The sequence below is a fragment of the Meira miltonrushii genome, assembly GCF_003144205.1.
Source record: "Meira miltonrushii strain MCA 3882 unplaced genomic scaffold FA14scaffold_2, whole genome shotgun sequence".
Classification (NCBI taxonomy): Eukaryota; Fungi; Basidiomycota; class Exobasidiomycetes; order Exobasidiales; family Brachybasidiaceae; genus Meira; species Meira miltonrushii.
Window position 1 is genome coordinate 1600849 of NW_020289944.1, and position 15195 is coordinate 1616043.

Below are 15195 nucleotides of genomic sequence, written 5' to 3' on the forward strand. Positions count from 1 at the left end.
CATCACAACACGTTCAATCCCACGCCCGCTGTTCATGGTATGATATGAATTGATTGTTTGATAGTATACAATGTCTGAATAAGAGACGCAAATGAGATAAAGCACACAAGAGTATATATATAAAGCGCTTTGGGAACCATGTCTGAAAGAAAAAAAGAGAAATCAAAATCATGTTGTGTCAAAATAGAACAACTTTCTACGTGATGGGTCGTTTGAATCTTCTGTTGAAGGTTGTTGTTGTTGTTCTTCAACTCGTTTGGAGATACCTCGGTTGGGTATACTGATATTATTTTGTTGTGTAGGCTTGTGTTCTGCTTGTTTGCCTTGTACCACAGGAATCAATCCTTGATCGTTTAAAGCCCATCCATTATCATAACGATCATGTGTAGGCTGACGATTGGGAACGTCTAAGACAGGGTACAATTTCACAGGAGTAGCACTTTGTCCATCTTCCGTTGCATTGGCCGGCGTTTGAGTTCGTGAAGGAGGTCGTAAAGGAGCACCCAAAGGGAATCCATATTGATCAACCATTACCGTTGATCCTTGTCCACGCATAGACATTCCACTTTGTGGTCGTGTTGGTGGAGCAACCAAATAGGATCTTCGATTTAATGATCTTGATTGCATGAAATCACGGCCACTCAAATCGTCATTTGTCATCTCTTCGCCCTTCAACTGTGCTCCGCTCATTTCACCACCATGTTCTGGCACACGAGGTGTCGACATTCGAACAGGGGTTGTAGAATGTCTTCCCTTGATTTGCGCATTACCATGAGGATGCATTCCAAGCATTCCAATCGTACCCAATGGAATTGCACCTTGCGAACGATGGTGAGAAGGTTGCAAAGATTGACGACCGCTGTGATGGTGATGATGTCCAGTATGGTGATGATGATGGTGGTGGGGGTGATGTGAATGATGGGTTGGTCTGCCCATATTGGAAGAATGATTGCTACCTGTACTTCGCTCTGCCATCATATTTGGTGCAGGTGGACCAAGAGGTGTCAAAGCACCCCAGCCCAATCCTGCTCTGCGTGGACTGGTGCCAAAGCTTGCTGCCGCCATCCTTCCGGGGCTGGTACCGTATTCTTGTAAGCCGACCAAAGAAGCATTATGCGATGAGCCTCTTCGCAAGCCAGGTGTATTTGATCGAACAGGTGGCAGAAGAGGTGAATCAGGCACAGAATCGCTTCTTACACTTGTAGACGAATATGTTCGACTTCCTCTCATGCCTCCTTGCAAATTTGCATTGCTAGAATGCCTTGAAACACCCAATAGGGGTGGCAAAACAGCAACATCTCTACTTCTCTGATGACGATGAGCACGTTCACGTTCAGCCTTTTTACGTGCAAGTTCACTTTCGGTCAAGCCATGTGTTGATGCAACAGATTTGGATAAAGAGACGGCACTTTCATTGTCATCCATAACGTCACTTCCACTGTTCTCTTTCCTGTCTTCAGCACAACGCTCGCCAGGAATACCACCTCGTCCGATCTCATTGGCAAATGCAGGCACATCTCCACGTTTGATGGTAGGACGTTTGATCAAACTTTGTGTTGGAGTAGGTTCTTCAGTGCGAACGCCATCCGAAGTTTCTGCTGACGGCGTGATCATTCCTCTGTCTTCACTTTTGTACGAGTATGGCTCGTACGTGGAATCCCGTCTACCGTTGCCATCACTGGGAGGAGCACCACGTAGCGTATTCCAGGCTGCAGAAATTGAGCTTCTAAACCAACTGTTGCCACTGCCTCCAGAATCACCTTGACCCGAATCTCCATTCGTAGAAGATCTGCGTTTTGCTTCAATTTCACGGGATTGGCTAGACAACGTTCTTTGTGCAGCTGCACGGGCTTGGGCGCTCTTCAGTGTTCCAACGGCACGAGAAGTTGAATTGGAAGGGTCGAATGGAGCAGGGCTATCGGTAAATCTTTGCAAGTGTGCTCTTGATAGTTCTGCTGCCGGGAAATTTTCACCGTTGATTGTCGCATCTACCATTGATGTGCGGCTTGGTTGGCGTCTTTCCAAGAATGATGGATTGTGCAACGAAGTTGAAGGTGGTGCTGCAACAGTGAATCCACTGGAAGCGCCATCTTCTGTCCTCTCGCTTGCAATACTACGAGAAAGAACAGTGTTTGCATGTGGCTGTGGACTTGTAGCAACATTAGATGTGACATCAACTGAAGCCATACCACGATGATCACCGTGTCGCAATAATCGTAGTGGACTCGTTGTTGATGCTTGACTTGTACTGAGCGAGTCTGATACTACTTGATGTCCATTTTGACTACGAACAGCAGTTCCGTTCGAAGAGCCGGAAGTGATAGTAAGGTGTTCCATACTGCGATTCAACATTCCTTCCGGCGTCACAGTTCCAGTCGTCGTTGAGCCCCTGCCTGCGTCTGAAGCGATCACACTTGCAGCCGTTGAATTTGCTCTTGCCCTTGCTTCCATCGTGCTCGACATTCTACCGCCTCTTACCCGCGGCTCCCAAAGATCGCTTCCACTATCAGAGCTACGGGCACTGCTTTCCGTTCCTGTTTGGCTCATGGAATCACGATGTGTGTGTAAATGGTTCAAATCGTCCCGTATACTGTTGCTCTGACTTTTGCGTTTGGAATTTAGACCCGTTTGAACGTTTCCAAAGTAGTCATTCCTATGTCCTCCTGGAGGATACAAATTTTGAGGTGTAACGATTCGTCCACTTGTTGTGCGTTGCTTGTAACCCCGCGGTCCATATTGGTAGCTATTAGAGCTTTCCGTTGTATCGCTCGCTCCGCTAGGTACAGTGCCACCGGTACTGTTTTTCTCCATGCATTCGGGGCAGTTGCATTCGCTTTCTGGAGGTGTGATTCTGTATTCTGATGGGTTCAAAGCCAAAGCAGAAATGTTGGGATTCGATGCACGGGAAGACCAGGCACCATAGCTCCCCGAAACAGATGTTTGCCAAGGGGCTGTGGGTGATGTAGGTTGATGCAAATAGTATACCAATTCACCCATTCCCGATCCACGTTGTTCATCGATCGTGCGGCATCTTTCTGAGCAATAAAGAGCTGGTGGCGCTTTACTCTTGGCAGTTTCAAGGTCTTCTTGTTGTTTCAATGCGGCTGGCGTGAGACCATCCATAATACCGCCCTTCTTGGTCCTTGGCAAGTTTGTTGTCGGGCTCATGGGCGAAGAGGGTCCACTGCTATTTGCACCTACACCGCCACTGTTTCCAGAACGTACGCTGACCGTTGAGCTCCTCCTAGACATGGCGGGACTCTTAACTCCAGATGTGTTGCCATCAGCGGGACGAGTATTCTTCCCGCTATCTGGGTTCAATTTTGTCGTTGGCTTCAATTCGCTGAGTGCATTCAATCGACTGCCTGCACTTCCCGTTCTTTTCGAAGGTCCGAAACCGGTTTGACCACCGACAGCATGAATTCGACCCGCTGAATGCGTTCGTTTTACATTGGATCCAGTACCATCCGAAGAGGGAGGCCGCGCTTTGATTGTGCCTGATTTGCTTTTGAGACCGCTCGATGAAGTTCGGGAAATGCTAGAAGTTGGAGAATGGAGCGATTGTTGGGAAGGGTTTTGGGTTGTTTGTTGTACAACTTCATCTCGTTTTGCATTCAAGCCTTGACCTGGCTCGATGAGAGTATCACATATGGAACAGTAGTTCTGTGTCCAAATATCTTGACCGTCCATCTCAAAAGCGGCGGCTTCTTCATCTTCGCTATCTTCATCAGAGAAAGCACCATCGTCCCATTCAACTTCAATCTTTTTCTTTGATGACGATGAAGCAGGAGGGGCTGGACTGATTTGAGAAGTGTTTTTCGATTGTTCTTTTGATGTTGATGGTTGTCCAAGTTGTGATCGATGAGGATGTTGTCCTTTATGTTGATTGTTAAGCTGAGCAAGCGCAGCAGCGCGTTGTCTTTGAGCAGCAGTTGGCATCTTGTTCAGAGATGACAGAGAGACCAAAAAACGAAAAGATTTGAGGAGCTTTGCGATACTATCGCGCTCAGTATCTTAATGTATGTTCACCATATGTATCGATTTCGAGGAAGAGAAAACAGAGATTTCCAGAAATGGATCGAAAAGCAGCTGAAAAAAAAAGAGTAGATTTTCCGAGATTTGCTAATGAAAGCGGATAGGGATCGCCTTTTGATGAAAGTGAATTTGATAATCGGCGATTGCGATGATGAAAAAGAGATAATCCGAAATGATGGATAGGAGATGAAGGGGAAAGGCAAGATACACACGTCCGATCTAGAAGTACAAGAAACGCCCAAATGATTGGGGTTGCATTGAACGGCCAGTTTTACGCCGTGTCGGCATTCTACATCCTCTGCGCTTTAGGACAAAGTGACACACACACGCACACATACACAGCCCGTTTAAACACGCTCAATCGCGTCTTTTCGCCTTTTGCAAACGCAAGAATTGAAAGTTCAGCCGGTAAAATCCCGGTTGACAAAAAAAAAAACACAATGAGAGAGAAAAAAAAAAAGGTGGCGCATTGAGAACATTCGCATTCCAGCTTTGATCTCCTATTCCCCCTGAGACGACCAATTCCATCAATGAAGGAATATCTTTTTCGAAATGAGCCTTTTCGGGCAAGACCTCTTTTTTTCCCAAAGATTATATTAATTCATATGATTTATTGCATATCTGCCGGCGTTTCATAGTCATGAGAAGATGCATGTTTATCTTTCCACGATGGCAACCAGCCAACTGCGGTCTTTAAAGCCATAATAAAAAGGTTATTATTTAGTCATCTGCGCTGCGCTGCGCATCGAGCGTGCCTGATACGGCAAGTTTTCCTCAAATAGAAAGGGTATCTGTCCCCCCCTTACTTGCCTTTTTTCGATGGACACACAGACAGGTCCCTGAATAAAGAAGTGTCAGCCTAGATCGGCCGCTTTTTTTAATTTTCGACAAGCAATTGACATGTTGTTTAGCTTGATGCAGTAATCATGCAGAGCTTGCGTGCGAAGTACGATGCTTTATTTATGCAAGCATACCAATCATTGAATGAACGCGTGCCTAACCAGCCAAATGCGTATCAAGTAGTTATTGCGCGGCATCAAGTCATGCATACGCTCATTTTCAAGGCGAGTAAATGTGTAAATGTGCAGTGTGCTTTGGTGAGCGTCGATTCACACACGGAAGTTGAAAGAATCGCGACAACAAAAGGGATGGCTGAGATTAATTAATTAAAACGGCAAATCGCGGAAGATGATGAGCACGACGAACACGTTCCTCTAAGAAGCCCGCAAAGAAATAAGAATAATAAGATTATGCACTAAATGCATGATGCATGGATTGGGGGTGTATCTTTTTGGCTAGTCCTTCTTTTGCCGGTGAATTAAAGTCTTTATGCATAATCCAAAGCCCGTTTACTTCTCACGCATTATCAGACTAACTCAAGTAAGTAAAACTCGGGAACTAAGGCATCTCTCGCGAATAACCGGCTCAAAGTACCGATGTCCGGACACGATCAGCTGTAATCTTTCGTCTGAGCAACAAAATCTAGAATATTATGTGAGGATCAAAGTAAAAGCGTATTGATTGTTAACAAAAGAGACATAAGTGCTAAGGCACAACCTCGGAGCGGCCCACGAACCCGCGTCCATCGCCCCGCATAATCAGCCGAAAATGGACCGAAATATGAGCGTGCGCAGCGCTGCCCCGAGGTAAAACAATTAACCCTGCTTAATTCCAATTAAAGGTGATACACGAATATGATCAATTCTCATCACAAACGACGATTCTTATCACTTCCCTGATTAGCCATACTTTCTTACAATGAATGAATTGATCACCATAATTACTCACCCATTGCCAGATCGGGCTTCTACCAATTTATATGTAGAAAGGGCTTACGTAAAACTGTATGATTGCCACGTACATTTGTTTGCGTTCAGCTTGATCAGTCGGGGTTTTGCCAATTTGAACATTGACGCCGTTCAAGAATGCTGTACTCTTATTCAACGAAATCATTCAATCTCATAGGGTATTTAATGTAACATTTCCGTGTGTTCACATGATTGTTTCTCCTCTTTAATCGTGCTAAAGATGAACTTTCTTGTCATTTTACTCCCAATCACGCTTGCTGTTCTACAAACCGTGAGAGCAGCAGAACAAGGTCATGCAGTGATGGGATATCCAGCTCATACACCAACAAGTCCACCACGCCGCCCTAGAGTTCCGTCTGGTCCGCAACCTGAAAACTCCATGAGAAAAAAAGTATGGGAACATTGGGAAACACAAGCAGAACGATCATCGAATGCAGCACGTCAAAAAACTGTTGCACTCACTCTTGCTGGACATACGGCAATCGGTATGGCTAAACCTGTTGCAAAATACGCTTGTCAAACTGCATTATGTGCTGATCCATCTCATAAAGAACAAACAGAACAGGATATTAAGACTAGACTTAGGATTGGAAAAGCTGCCGTGAGAGCAACTTTGGATAAGACAGAACGAGATTTCGACTATAGCAAAGATCAAAGAAAGACTCATTTTCACAACTATAGAGAGGTGAAGAAAGCAGAAGAAAGAGGTGAAAACGTTACACCGGAATTTAGAGAACATTATTCTGCCGAAAAGAATCAATTGGAAAAACAATAAATTGCAAAAGAAAAACATACATTTTATCAACATTCCAAGTATCTCAAAAATCTGGTCAGAAATCCTTACAATTATCCTCCCAATGCACAAATTGAGTATCCTAGCCATGATGCTTGATCGCCATGTATTTTGCTTTCATCTTTGTTTTCCTTTTCTGTTTCTCTATTGACATCAATAATATATTTACTCAGACTCAAACTCAGACTCTGTCTATTGTATATCTCGGCGCCTTTCCATAAGAATGAAAAGGACGGAAGCGACATCATTTCCTCTCCTTCTCGGTTACTTTAAGCTGTGTGCTCTAATGCTGATATGCTGTTTGCTTTAAACGCGCCGCGATTAAGTGCATTTTAGTATCATCATCATCAATACCACCAATCAAAAAGGCGCCGAATAATGAAATTTCACTCGAAATAACCGAACCAATCTGTTCCTGCTTCAGGAACAGCTCAAAACAACCCTTTTGCTATCGTCAAACATCTTTTTTTTTCTTCTTTCCCACCGTCTTCAACAAGATCAAAACGCCAAAAATGATGAAAGTCTGTTTAACCAATCTATTCGTTATTTCTTTCTTCTGCAGTATTGCTAGTGCCATGGATATGAGCGGCGGTCGTCCAGGATCCGGTCTGATCGGCTACGGCATCAACATGTATAAACCATACTGTGCTTCTGCTTGTCATGATAGCATCCCTTTGAAAATGCATTGTGAAGATGGTTCAGATACGATGCCAATGTCAGATGGAGAAGCTCCAATGCCTTCAGCAGAATGCATTTCTACAAGCACGCCTTTTTTGCAATCCGTCGCTTATTGTGTCGATCAAAAATGTCCTTCATCACTCACTCTTGATGCAAGAAATCATTGGTGGACGTATAATATGATCGGTCGTAAATTGGATCAACCGAAACCGAACATAACATATGAACAGGCGTTGCAATCAATCAAGTTTTCACCTCCAACTGCCACACTTTCATCTGACGGTGTTCTGAATTCACCTGTACTCGTTAATGACACTGAATACGTCTCAAATTACCACGCCTCACTCAGCTTTCAAGGGGCAGAACAAGCTCATTCAGCCACAAGGTGAGTATAGAAGATTATTGCTCTGACGAATAGCATTTACTGACCGCACTCTTGATCGTCTCTAAGCATTGCTCTAATCTTCATATGCATACTTGGTCCTATCTCTTACTCACTTTTGCAGACTTATCTCAAGGTTCCCTCGCAAGTTTCGCAAAAGCTCAATTTTGACGCATGGCGATCCCCACAATATCGCTTCAAGCTGCCAATTATTGGCAAGTCAACAGCGCGATTACCAACATACGGTCAAATGCTTGCAGTTGCCTTGATTTGGATCGTCAATATTATTCTTTCGTCAGTTGGCTATCGATCGTATCAACCTAATGCATGGTTTTCTTCAGCCCGCTTGGAAATTCTTACCTACGTCACCAATCGAACAGGTGTTTTATCATTCGTAAACATAGTTCTGCTTATAATTTATGCCGGTCGGAATAATCCACTTTTAATGGCTACAAATTGGTCACGGTCAACGTACATCTTGCTTCATAAGCATGTTGCCGTTATTGCTACAATTACGGCATGCTTACATTCAGCAATCTACCTCCAAATCAAGCTGGCTAACGGAACGCTTTCGGTCGAACAAGTTCTACCGTATTGGATTATGGGAATCGTAGGTACTTTGGCCATGACGGTACTCTTACCGCTTTCGGTTAAATCCATTCGAAATGCGATGTACGAAATATTCTTGATTGTTCACATCCTCTTTGCCATTTTGGCACTTATCGGTTGTTGGTATCATATCATCTTTCGATTTCAACATCAGTGGGGCTACGAAACATGGCTATATGTTGCCTTTGCTGTTTGGGGTGCTGAACGTGCGGTTCGAATCGGTAGACTTTTGATGTATAGTGGTTGGGAGAAAGCTATCGTTGTACCGCTTGACGAAGATTATCTCAAGATCATCGTTCCTACAGCGCAACAATCACCATTTGAAGGTGGTGTGATTTATGCATATTTTCCCACTTTATCTTGGCGACCGTGGGAAAGTCATCCGTTCTCTGTTGCAGGCCCAGCATTAGAATGGATGACACCTGCCGAGAGCAAGACTGTAAAAGAAAACGTTGCAAGCTCTCCCGATCTTTGCGAAAAAGGGATCATACAATTGGACAAAACTCAAGATGGAAACCTCACCAGGGAGGCAGAAATCACTCAAGAATCACCCGCTTTGAAAAGTGATGATACGGATTTGCTTGCAACTGAACATGTTGAAAAGTATGAAAAAGACTGGCATATTTCGAACGCAGTGTCAATCAATAGAGGTATCACCTTCTTCGTGCGAGTCAGGAATGGTACGACAAAGCGGCTAGCAGAAAAGGCGAAACAACCTCGTGCACAAAATGCGAAAGCATGTACTCTGCCAGTGTTGCTAGAGGGAGCATACGATCGGGGTGAGATTGGAAGCTACTCAACTCATGGTATCTTTGCAACAAAACTGCAAACAGGGCTGAGCTTGACAAAGACAACCCAATTCTCGAAAGTTGTTTGCATTGCTGGAGGCGTTGGGATCACGGCTCTCATGCCGATGCTCCATAAAGCTGCTAGAGCACAGGATGCACACTTACCCACTGTGTCACTTCATTGGAGCTCTAGAAGTGCTGCCTTGGTTGATACTATCTCTTTGATGCTAAAAGTATCCTCAAAAGCTGTCGTGAACGAAACTGAGCGACGGGGCAAAGTCGGTTTGCTTTCATCACATTTCGTGATCGGTCAACGCTTGGAAGCAAGTGAAGTGCTTGAAGAAGAAATCAAAGGGGCCAAATCAGACGAGTGTCAAATCTTGATCTTGGTCTGCGCCCCTTCAGATATGGCTAAGGTCTATCAAACCCGCGTGGCAGCCTATCGACGATCGGGCTACGCCTTGACATATCATGAAGAGCAATTCACTTGGTGATCTGTTAACGCCCGTGCGATGGCGAAGTAAATTGTCCGGAAAATGATCGAGAATGAGATAAAACGAAGACCCGAGTGCTTGGCTATGCCCTAGAGTGTGAGCGAGCGCCAAGAGCTTGTCTTTTGATTAATATGATGCGACTTTCGGCATTCAATACACTTAAGTTCCTGTCTTTTACCATGTTAGTCATTCACGATAATTTGAAAATGCTGGTCATTCTCTCTTACGTGCTCGTCTTTGCGTCTTTTCTTCAACATTATACAGCCATTGCTGCACCGGGAGCGGCACTTTCCCCCTCAAGCTCTTCTGTTGGTATGGGTAGCACTTCGTCTTTTGGCGGCAGTGATAATATTCCTGGGCACCATTACCCTACACGAAGACCTCAACAAAAAAGTTTCATAGCAACAAAGAGTAAGATTTGGGATAGAAAGGAAGTAGAACAACAAAGCACAAACAATGCCTTGCGAGCTCATACAGCCGTTCTAACGACGGCCGGTAATGCAGCCGCAGGAGTTGTGAAAGCAGGGGTTAAACATTTGGGTAATAAGATGAACGTAAATGCGACGCCTGAACAAAAGGCTTACTCGAGAAGTGTGTTGAGAGATGCAAGACGTAATCTTGTTTCAGCACCGAAACAAGTTCATAAGGAAGCTTCAGAGATGTTAGAGAGTAGCAGGGTAAGAAAACATATCGCCGTGCATGATTATCACCAAGCAAGAAAGGGCGCAAATCCTTCTCATTTAAACCCTTATACAAGGGAAGAAAATAATAAATTAGCATCAAAGTATCATAAAGAGAACAAGGATTTTTACGCAAAAGTACATGCTAAAAATCATGATTTAAGTCATCCGGGTACTGTTCAAGGCCATGCTGTCGGATATCCGATAGGCGTTGCAAAAAAGGTTTAATATTATACGCACCTTTGTAAGCCCCTTGATGGGCTCAACTTTATAGGCAATATCATCTATACTCTGAGTTCACTACAATGATTATCACGGGGATATGTCGATTGGGTGTGTCGAGGCTTGCAATTTCACGGGGCAGAATACCGAGAACTGCAGCCACTTTTCTGTGTACACATATCAGCATTCTTTTATCCTAAAAAGCTGTTCATTTGCTGCCCAAGACTTTTGCCGACAGTCTTCACGAATATGTCATGTTTTTTGTACATTGCACACAAGATGAAATATGTTCTTTGTTTGATCGCTTATTTTTCTGCGATTTGCACTTTTGCAGAAGCAGCATTTAATCCTTCACCCAGTCCTGCCTTTCTTTCCTCTGAAAAGCATGAAAAGGGCGTTTATGATCATGCAATGGATCGTTTGAATATCGAACGAGAAAGGGGACGACATGGAGCGCATTTACACGTTCAACGACTCACAGCAGGCGGAAGTCATTTGGTCAAAGTGGCTCAAACTGGTGTCAAGCACGTTTGTACTTCGATTAACTGCAAAGCGACAAAAGAAGAAAAACAAAAAGCTGCACAAAATTGGCAAAAGACTAAGGCTGAAGGCTTCAGTGCTGCAAGAGCAAATCAGAAGCAAGCAAGTAAAGTTATTTTTGATTCTTTTACCAACCAAGAAAATATTCAGCGAGATATTCACACAATTCGCGAAGCGCAATCACACGGACAACGGGTTCCACAAGAATATCATGATCGATACAATGAAAACAATAACAAAGGAGCTGCACATGCTTTGGCAGAAGAAAAGTCTGCAAATTGGGCTCGAGGTCAACACCGTTCTAGAGCGGCAAGACAAATTAAATGACCTGCAAATCATTTTAGCACATATTCAGTATTGTTTTATTCAAGCTCTTCTCTTAATCAATCTCATTTGTCTGACCATTTAATGTGCGAAACATGTTTGTCTGCGGCTTTATACCGCATTCAGATTGCCAGACCTGATGACCCGACTGAGGGGCTTTGTGACTCGTGGCGAAAAGGCGAAAAGCGAAAAAGCGAAAGTCAAATTTGTACAGCCCCAAAATTCGTCCATGCACTGCGATGCTATGAAAAATTGGTTTGTCAGAACAAAATATCATCACCAATCTTCAAACTACCAACGCTAGCTACGAAATGCATTTGCATCATTATTTTCTGATTTGTTACACTTTCGTAATCTTCAGTCTTGTTCGGCCAGCGACGCCTCCATCATCACCAAAAGGTGGGAGCAGCCCAATATTGGAGCGCTTTCATTCGACGCAATCATCTTTTGGGAGTCGTCGTGATGATGTTCACACTTCATCACATCCAACAGCGCCGAGCTCTTCCGGTTCAAGTAGCCCTTCTCACTCGCCAAAGAAGCAATCTAGGCCTGTGACAATAGCAAGAAAGATGACTGCTGCACATTCTGCTGGAGCAGCACATTCGATCGTGAAAGCAGTAGTGATGACGCCAACGCAATTTTGTGCTGGAGCAGCAGGTTGTATTCGACAAAGGATTGCACATGAAACACTAAAAAGGGATCCTAAAGCAACACCAGAACAAATCAGTCAAAGCAAGGAAACGCTACGAGATCAACGTAAACATATGATCAAAGCGCCCGTTGGAGAGATTATGACGGGAGCCAGGAATGCAAGACAATTTATGCATTTAGCAGGCCAAAGTCACCAAGCAGCAAGTGATTTAAAGAAACAAGAAATCCGTCAAAGTATTGTTACGACTGCAACTAGAACGACGAACGGAATGGATAAATTTTCCGATCAAGCATGGAAAGATACAAAGAAAGAAATAAAAGAACATTCTGCTCAACAATGGAAAGATTCTGGTCATATAATGAAATTAGGAGCAACGGGAAAAGATTCACAGTATTCCCTTGGCCATTAAGACATATACAGCACAATCACTAAGCGGGATTTGGACGTCATAAAAACCGTTGCGTGCGCAGCGCTTCCCTTCCCCAGAAGGATTTTTAGCGCAACGGTCGGAAAAACCTCCACTCAACTTTCAAACTTGTTAACTTGATTAAAGTTTTAGCAAAACGTTTAATTCTTACCATCATATTCACATAACAATGGCAGCACTAATTCCAGACATCAAATCATTAGCAGGCAGTTCAGCCAGCAAACCAGCCAAAGTGCCTCAAGTAGGCGAAAAAGCACCACAAATTGAAGGTATAAACTATACATCTTCATCACATATCATTGCTTTCGTTCGTCATTGTGGTTGTCCGTTTGCCGAAAAAGAAGTTCGTCAATTAGCTGAAATCAGTAAAAGCCATCAAAATATCCGCATTGTTGTCGTCGCTCATTCGGATGAAAGCGTCGTGCAAGATTGGTTCAAACGAATTGGTGAACCACACTTTGATAAACAGGCATTAGAATCCAGAGTTACTGTCAAAGCAGATCCGAATTACACACTCTTCAATGCCTTCGGAATCGGTCAATTGGGCTGGACGCAATTGTTCACAAGACAAATTTTCGGTTCTCTGAAGAGCTTGGCAAGTGAAGGGATCAAAAACACACAAACAGGTCATGGTTCGAACAGATGGCTAAATTCCGGCGGCTTTGCAATCGATCATGGAGGTAACGTTCGATGGGCAAAAGTAGCAGAACAGGCAGCAGACGTTTGCAATTACGAAGAGGCTGTCAAGACTGTTGCTTAAGATTAACGTTGTCTATATCTCACAGAATTGTGAAAGCCAGCGCGCGGCTTTTACGCACTTTTGTCAAAGATGTTTGTTATAATGATACAATCTCTAGGGTATTAGCAAATGGTGTATACCTCTCTGTCGAAGCGGTCATGATTATAGTTGACTTACTGCGGCGCAGGAGCTGCAGAAGACCATGAGTAGATTTGTCGATCCAGACGCCATTGAGCTGAACGTTGCGAATGAATATCTGAACTTCCTTGAATTTGTATTTTAGCTGTCAAGGTATACGATCTGTACTGATTCACCTCACAAAGCATCGTTCCTATCAACGTTTGACCTTTGTTGACCGCCAATGGTTCCCGTAACAAGAATCGAACTTGTTGCCAATGTGTTGGAGTTGCATATGGGCTTGTTGTCATGTAAGTAGATGAGACGGACGGGTCCAACTGTGTCGTATCAGACATGCCCGGTTCCCCTGCATTGCCATTCAAAGCTGCAAGATCGGCTATAGCGGATAAAGTAGACATGTTGAGCGTAGTGGCATCGTTGTTGGAAGAAGGTTGATCGCTGCCTTGGTTTAGAGACATTTCGAGATCGGGTATCATGGTAGACGTATCGCTACCATCTGCGAATGTTGCGCCAGTCATTGGTGAAGAAGACGGCAAAGGAAGAAAGTGAAGATCGAACCAGCCACCTAACCCATGTACGACAGCTGTTTGTGTCATCTGGAAGCTCAGAGGGATAGTGAAGCGTTTCAGGTTCTCTTTTGAGATTGTTTGGAAATCAATCTGATAATCGTTCGATGGTGTCAGCACGATCAGAGGACCAAAGCATCCAACAACAGGAGACGAGAAGGATTCTTCCCATGCTGCTTCAGAAAACGGTGTGACATCTACGCCATAGAAGTTTCTATTGTCCCAGAATCGTGCCTTGTTCGCTGCTTCTTCCCATACCACTTTATCTTCGATTGGAGCTAAACAGATTGTACCGCTACTTGGGAGTACTGAACCACCTGGCTTGAGGAATCGATCTCTTGCATCAAGGAAGCTCTCACACATCCTCTCGTGCACCAGAAGTACACCAAGGCATTCTGATATTATCGTATCCACCTTTTCCACTCCATCACCCAGCGTATCGACAGTTACATCTTCCATCTTTGAGCTGACTGGCTTTATCCGATCTCCTAACCAGGGGTTCAAAGTTGAGCCATCGAATTGAGGTTGCTTTGATGCATTTACGAAATGTTGTAATCGTTCTACCATATTTGATGCTTCGATTGCATAGACCCTCTTTGCACCTGCTTGAGCAGCAAAGATGGAGAGTATTCCATTTCCTGCTCCCACGTCAATAACATACTTATCTTGAAAGCATTGTGGTCCATGTCCAAAGATTGCTTTTTGATAGGCTGTTGTTCGAACTGAATCTTGTAACATTTGTGCTTGATGACTCAAGAGAGCATAATATTGAAAGTATGCTGTATCACGATCATTATCTTCTTCTTCGTTGGGTACATTGACAGCCTTGCTTTGTGTTATTTGTTTGCTGTCATGACCCATTCCGTTTGTGGAAGTTGTAGAGGTAGAAGGTACACCTGAAGTAGAAGGAATAGAAGCGGATGAAGATGATGCCATGTTTGCCCTAGTTCACCTACCCTCTGCTCGTATTCATGCGACAGGTTACTCGAGGAAGGAAGCAGCGAATGGAATGCTTTGCTCCTACAGAGAAAGGAAGAGCATAAAAAACAAAAGATAGCACGCGAATAACCCTAATAAGCATCATCCGTGCGCAGCGCAGCGAAGAGCAGAGCGGCTAATGAACAGCTGCCAAGTCTAACTAAAGGCTGTGCCTACCAATCATACAGTACTACTGCTAATGACCTAATAGAAGATCAACAGATTCGGCCAGGCTGGCGAGGTAAGATCTGCATACATTTTAAACATATATTTCAACAACATGACTTTGGCTCGAATTGAGAATAAGAGGTAAGAGATTGTCTGATTCACTCATGAGCAAAA

The 15195-nt window shown here is 44.0% G+C and overlaps 8 protein-coding genes across 8 annotated transcripts; 6 read left to right on the top strand and 2 right to left on the bottom strand.

Moving 5' to 3' along the window:
* Nucleotides 1-33: 33 nt before the first annotated feature.
* Nucleotides 34-4272, bottom strand: FA14DRAFT_171848 (uncharacterized protein). Its single transcript, XM_025500358.1, has one exon. It carries the CDS (start codon nt 3937-3939, stop codon nt 169-171), a length of 3771 nt encoding a protein of 1256 aa, XP_025355473.1. The 5' UTR covers nt 3940-4272; the 3' UTR covers nt 34-168.
* A 1791-nt stretch (nt 4273-6063) lies between these two features.
* Nucleotides 6064-6618, top strand: FA14DRAFT_178548 (uncharacterized protein; the record flags this gene model as incomplete). The annotated part of the gene is made up of 1 exon (XM_025500856.1): nt 6064-6618. The coding sequence occupies one exon, from the start codon at nt 6064-6066 to the stop codon at nt 6616-6618; it is 555 nt and encodes a 184-aa protein (XP_025355474.1).
* A 593-nt stretch (nt 6619-7211) lies between these two features.
* FA14DRAFT_189168 (uncharacterized protein) lies at nt 7212-9587 on the top strand (the record flags this gene model as incomplete). Its single annotated transcript, XM_025501704.1, has 2 exons — nt 7212-7699; nt 7766-9587. 2 exons carry the CDS (start codon nt 7212-7214, stop codon nt 9585-9587), a joined length of 2310 nt encoding a protein of 769 aa, XP_025355475.1.
* A 131-nt stretch (nt 9588-9718) lies between these two features.
* FA14DRAFT_154599 (uncharacterized protein) lies at nt 9719-10495 on the top strand (the record flags this gene model as incomplete). The annotated part of the gene is made up of 1 exon (XM_025497699.1): nt 9719-10495. One exon carries the CDS (start codon nt 9719-9721, stop codon nt 10493-10495), a length of 777 nt encoding a protein of 258 aa, XP_025355476.1.
* A 243-nt stretch (nt 10496-10738) lies between these two features.
* On the top strand, nt 10739-11356 carry FA14DRAFT_154600 (uncharacterized protein; the record flags this gene model as incomplete). Its single annotated transcript, XM_025497700.1, has 1 exon — nt 10739-11356. The coding sequence occupies one exon, from the start codon at nt 10739-10741 to the stop codon at nt 11354-11356; it is 618 nt and encodes a 205-aa protein (XP_025355477.1).
* A 566-nt stretch (nt 11357-11922) lies between these two features.
* Nucleotides 11923-12414, top strand: FA14DRAFT_178552 (uncharacterized protein; the record flags this gene model as incomplete). The annotated part of the gene is made up of 1 exon (XM_025500857.1): nt 11923-12414. One exon carries the CDS (start codon nt 11923-11925, stop codon nt 12412-12414), a length of 492 nt encoding a protein of 163 aa, XP_025355478.1.
* Nucleotides 12415-12550: 136 nt separating this feature from the next.
* On the top strand, nt 12551-13530 carry FA14DRAFT_160437 (uncharacterized protein). Its single transcript, XM_025498676.1, has one exon. It carries the CDS (start codon nt 12602-12604, stop codon nt 13190-13192), a length of 591 nt encoding a protein of 196 aa, XP_025355479.1. The 5' UTR covers nt 12551-12601; the 3' UTR covers nt 13193-13530.
* Nucleotides 13345-14736, bottom strand: FA14DRAFT_164198 (S-adenosyl-L-methionine-dependent methyltransferase; the record flags this gene model as incomplete). Its single annotated transcript, XM_025499869.1, has 1 exon — nt 13345-14736. One exon carries the CDS (start codon nt 14734-14736, stop codon nt 13345-13347), a length of 1392 nt encoding a protein of 463 aa, XP_025355480.1.
* Nucleotides 14737-15195: the final 459 nt, after the last annotated feature.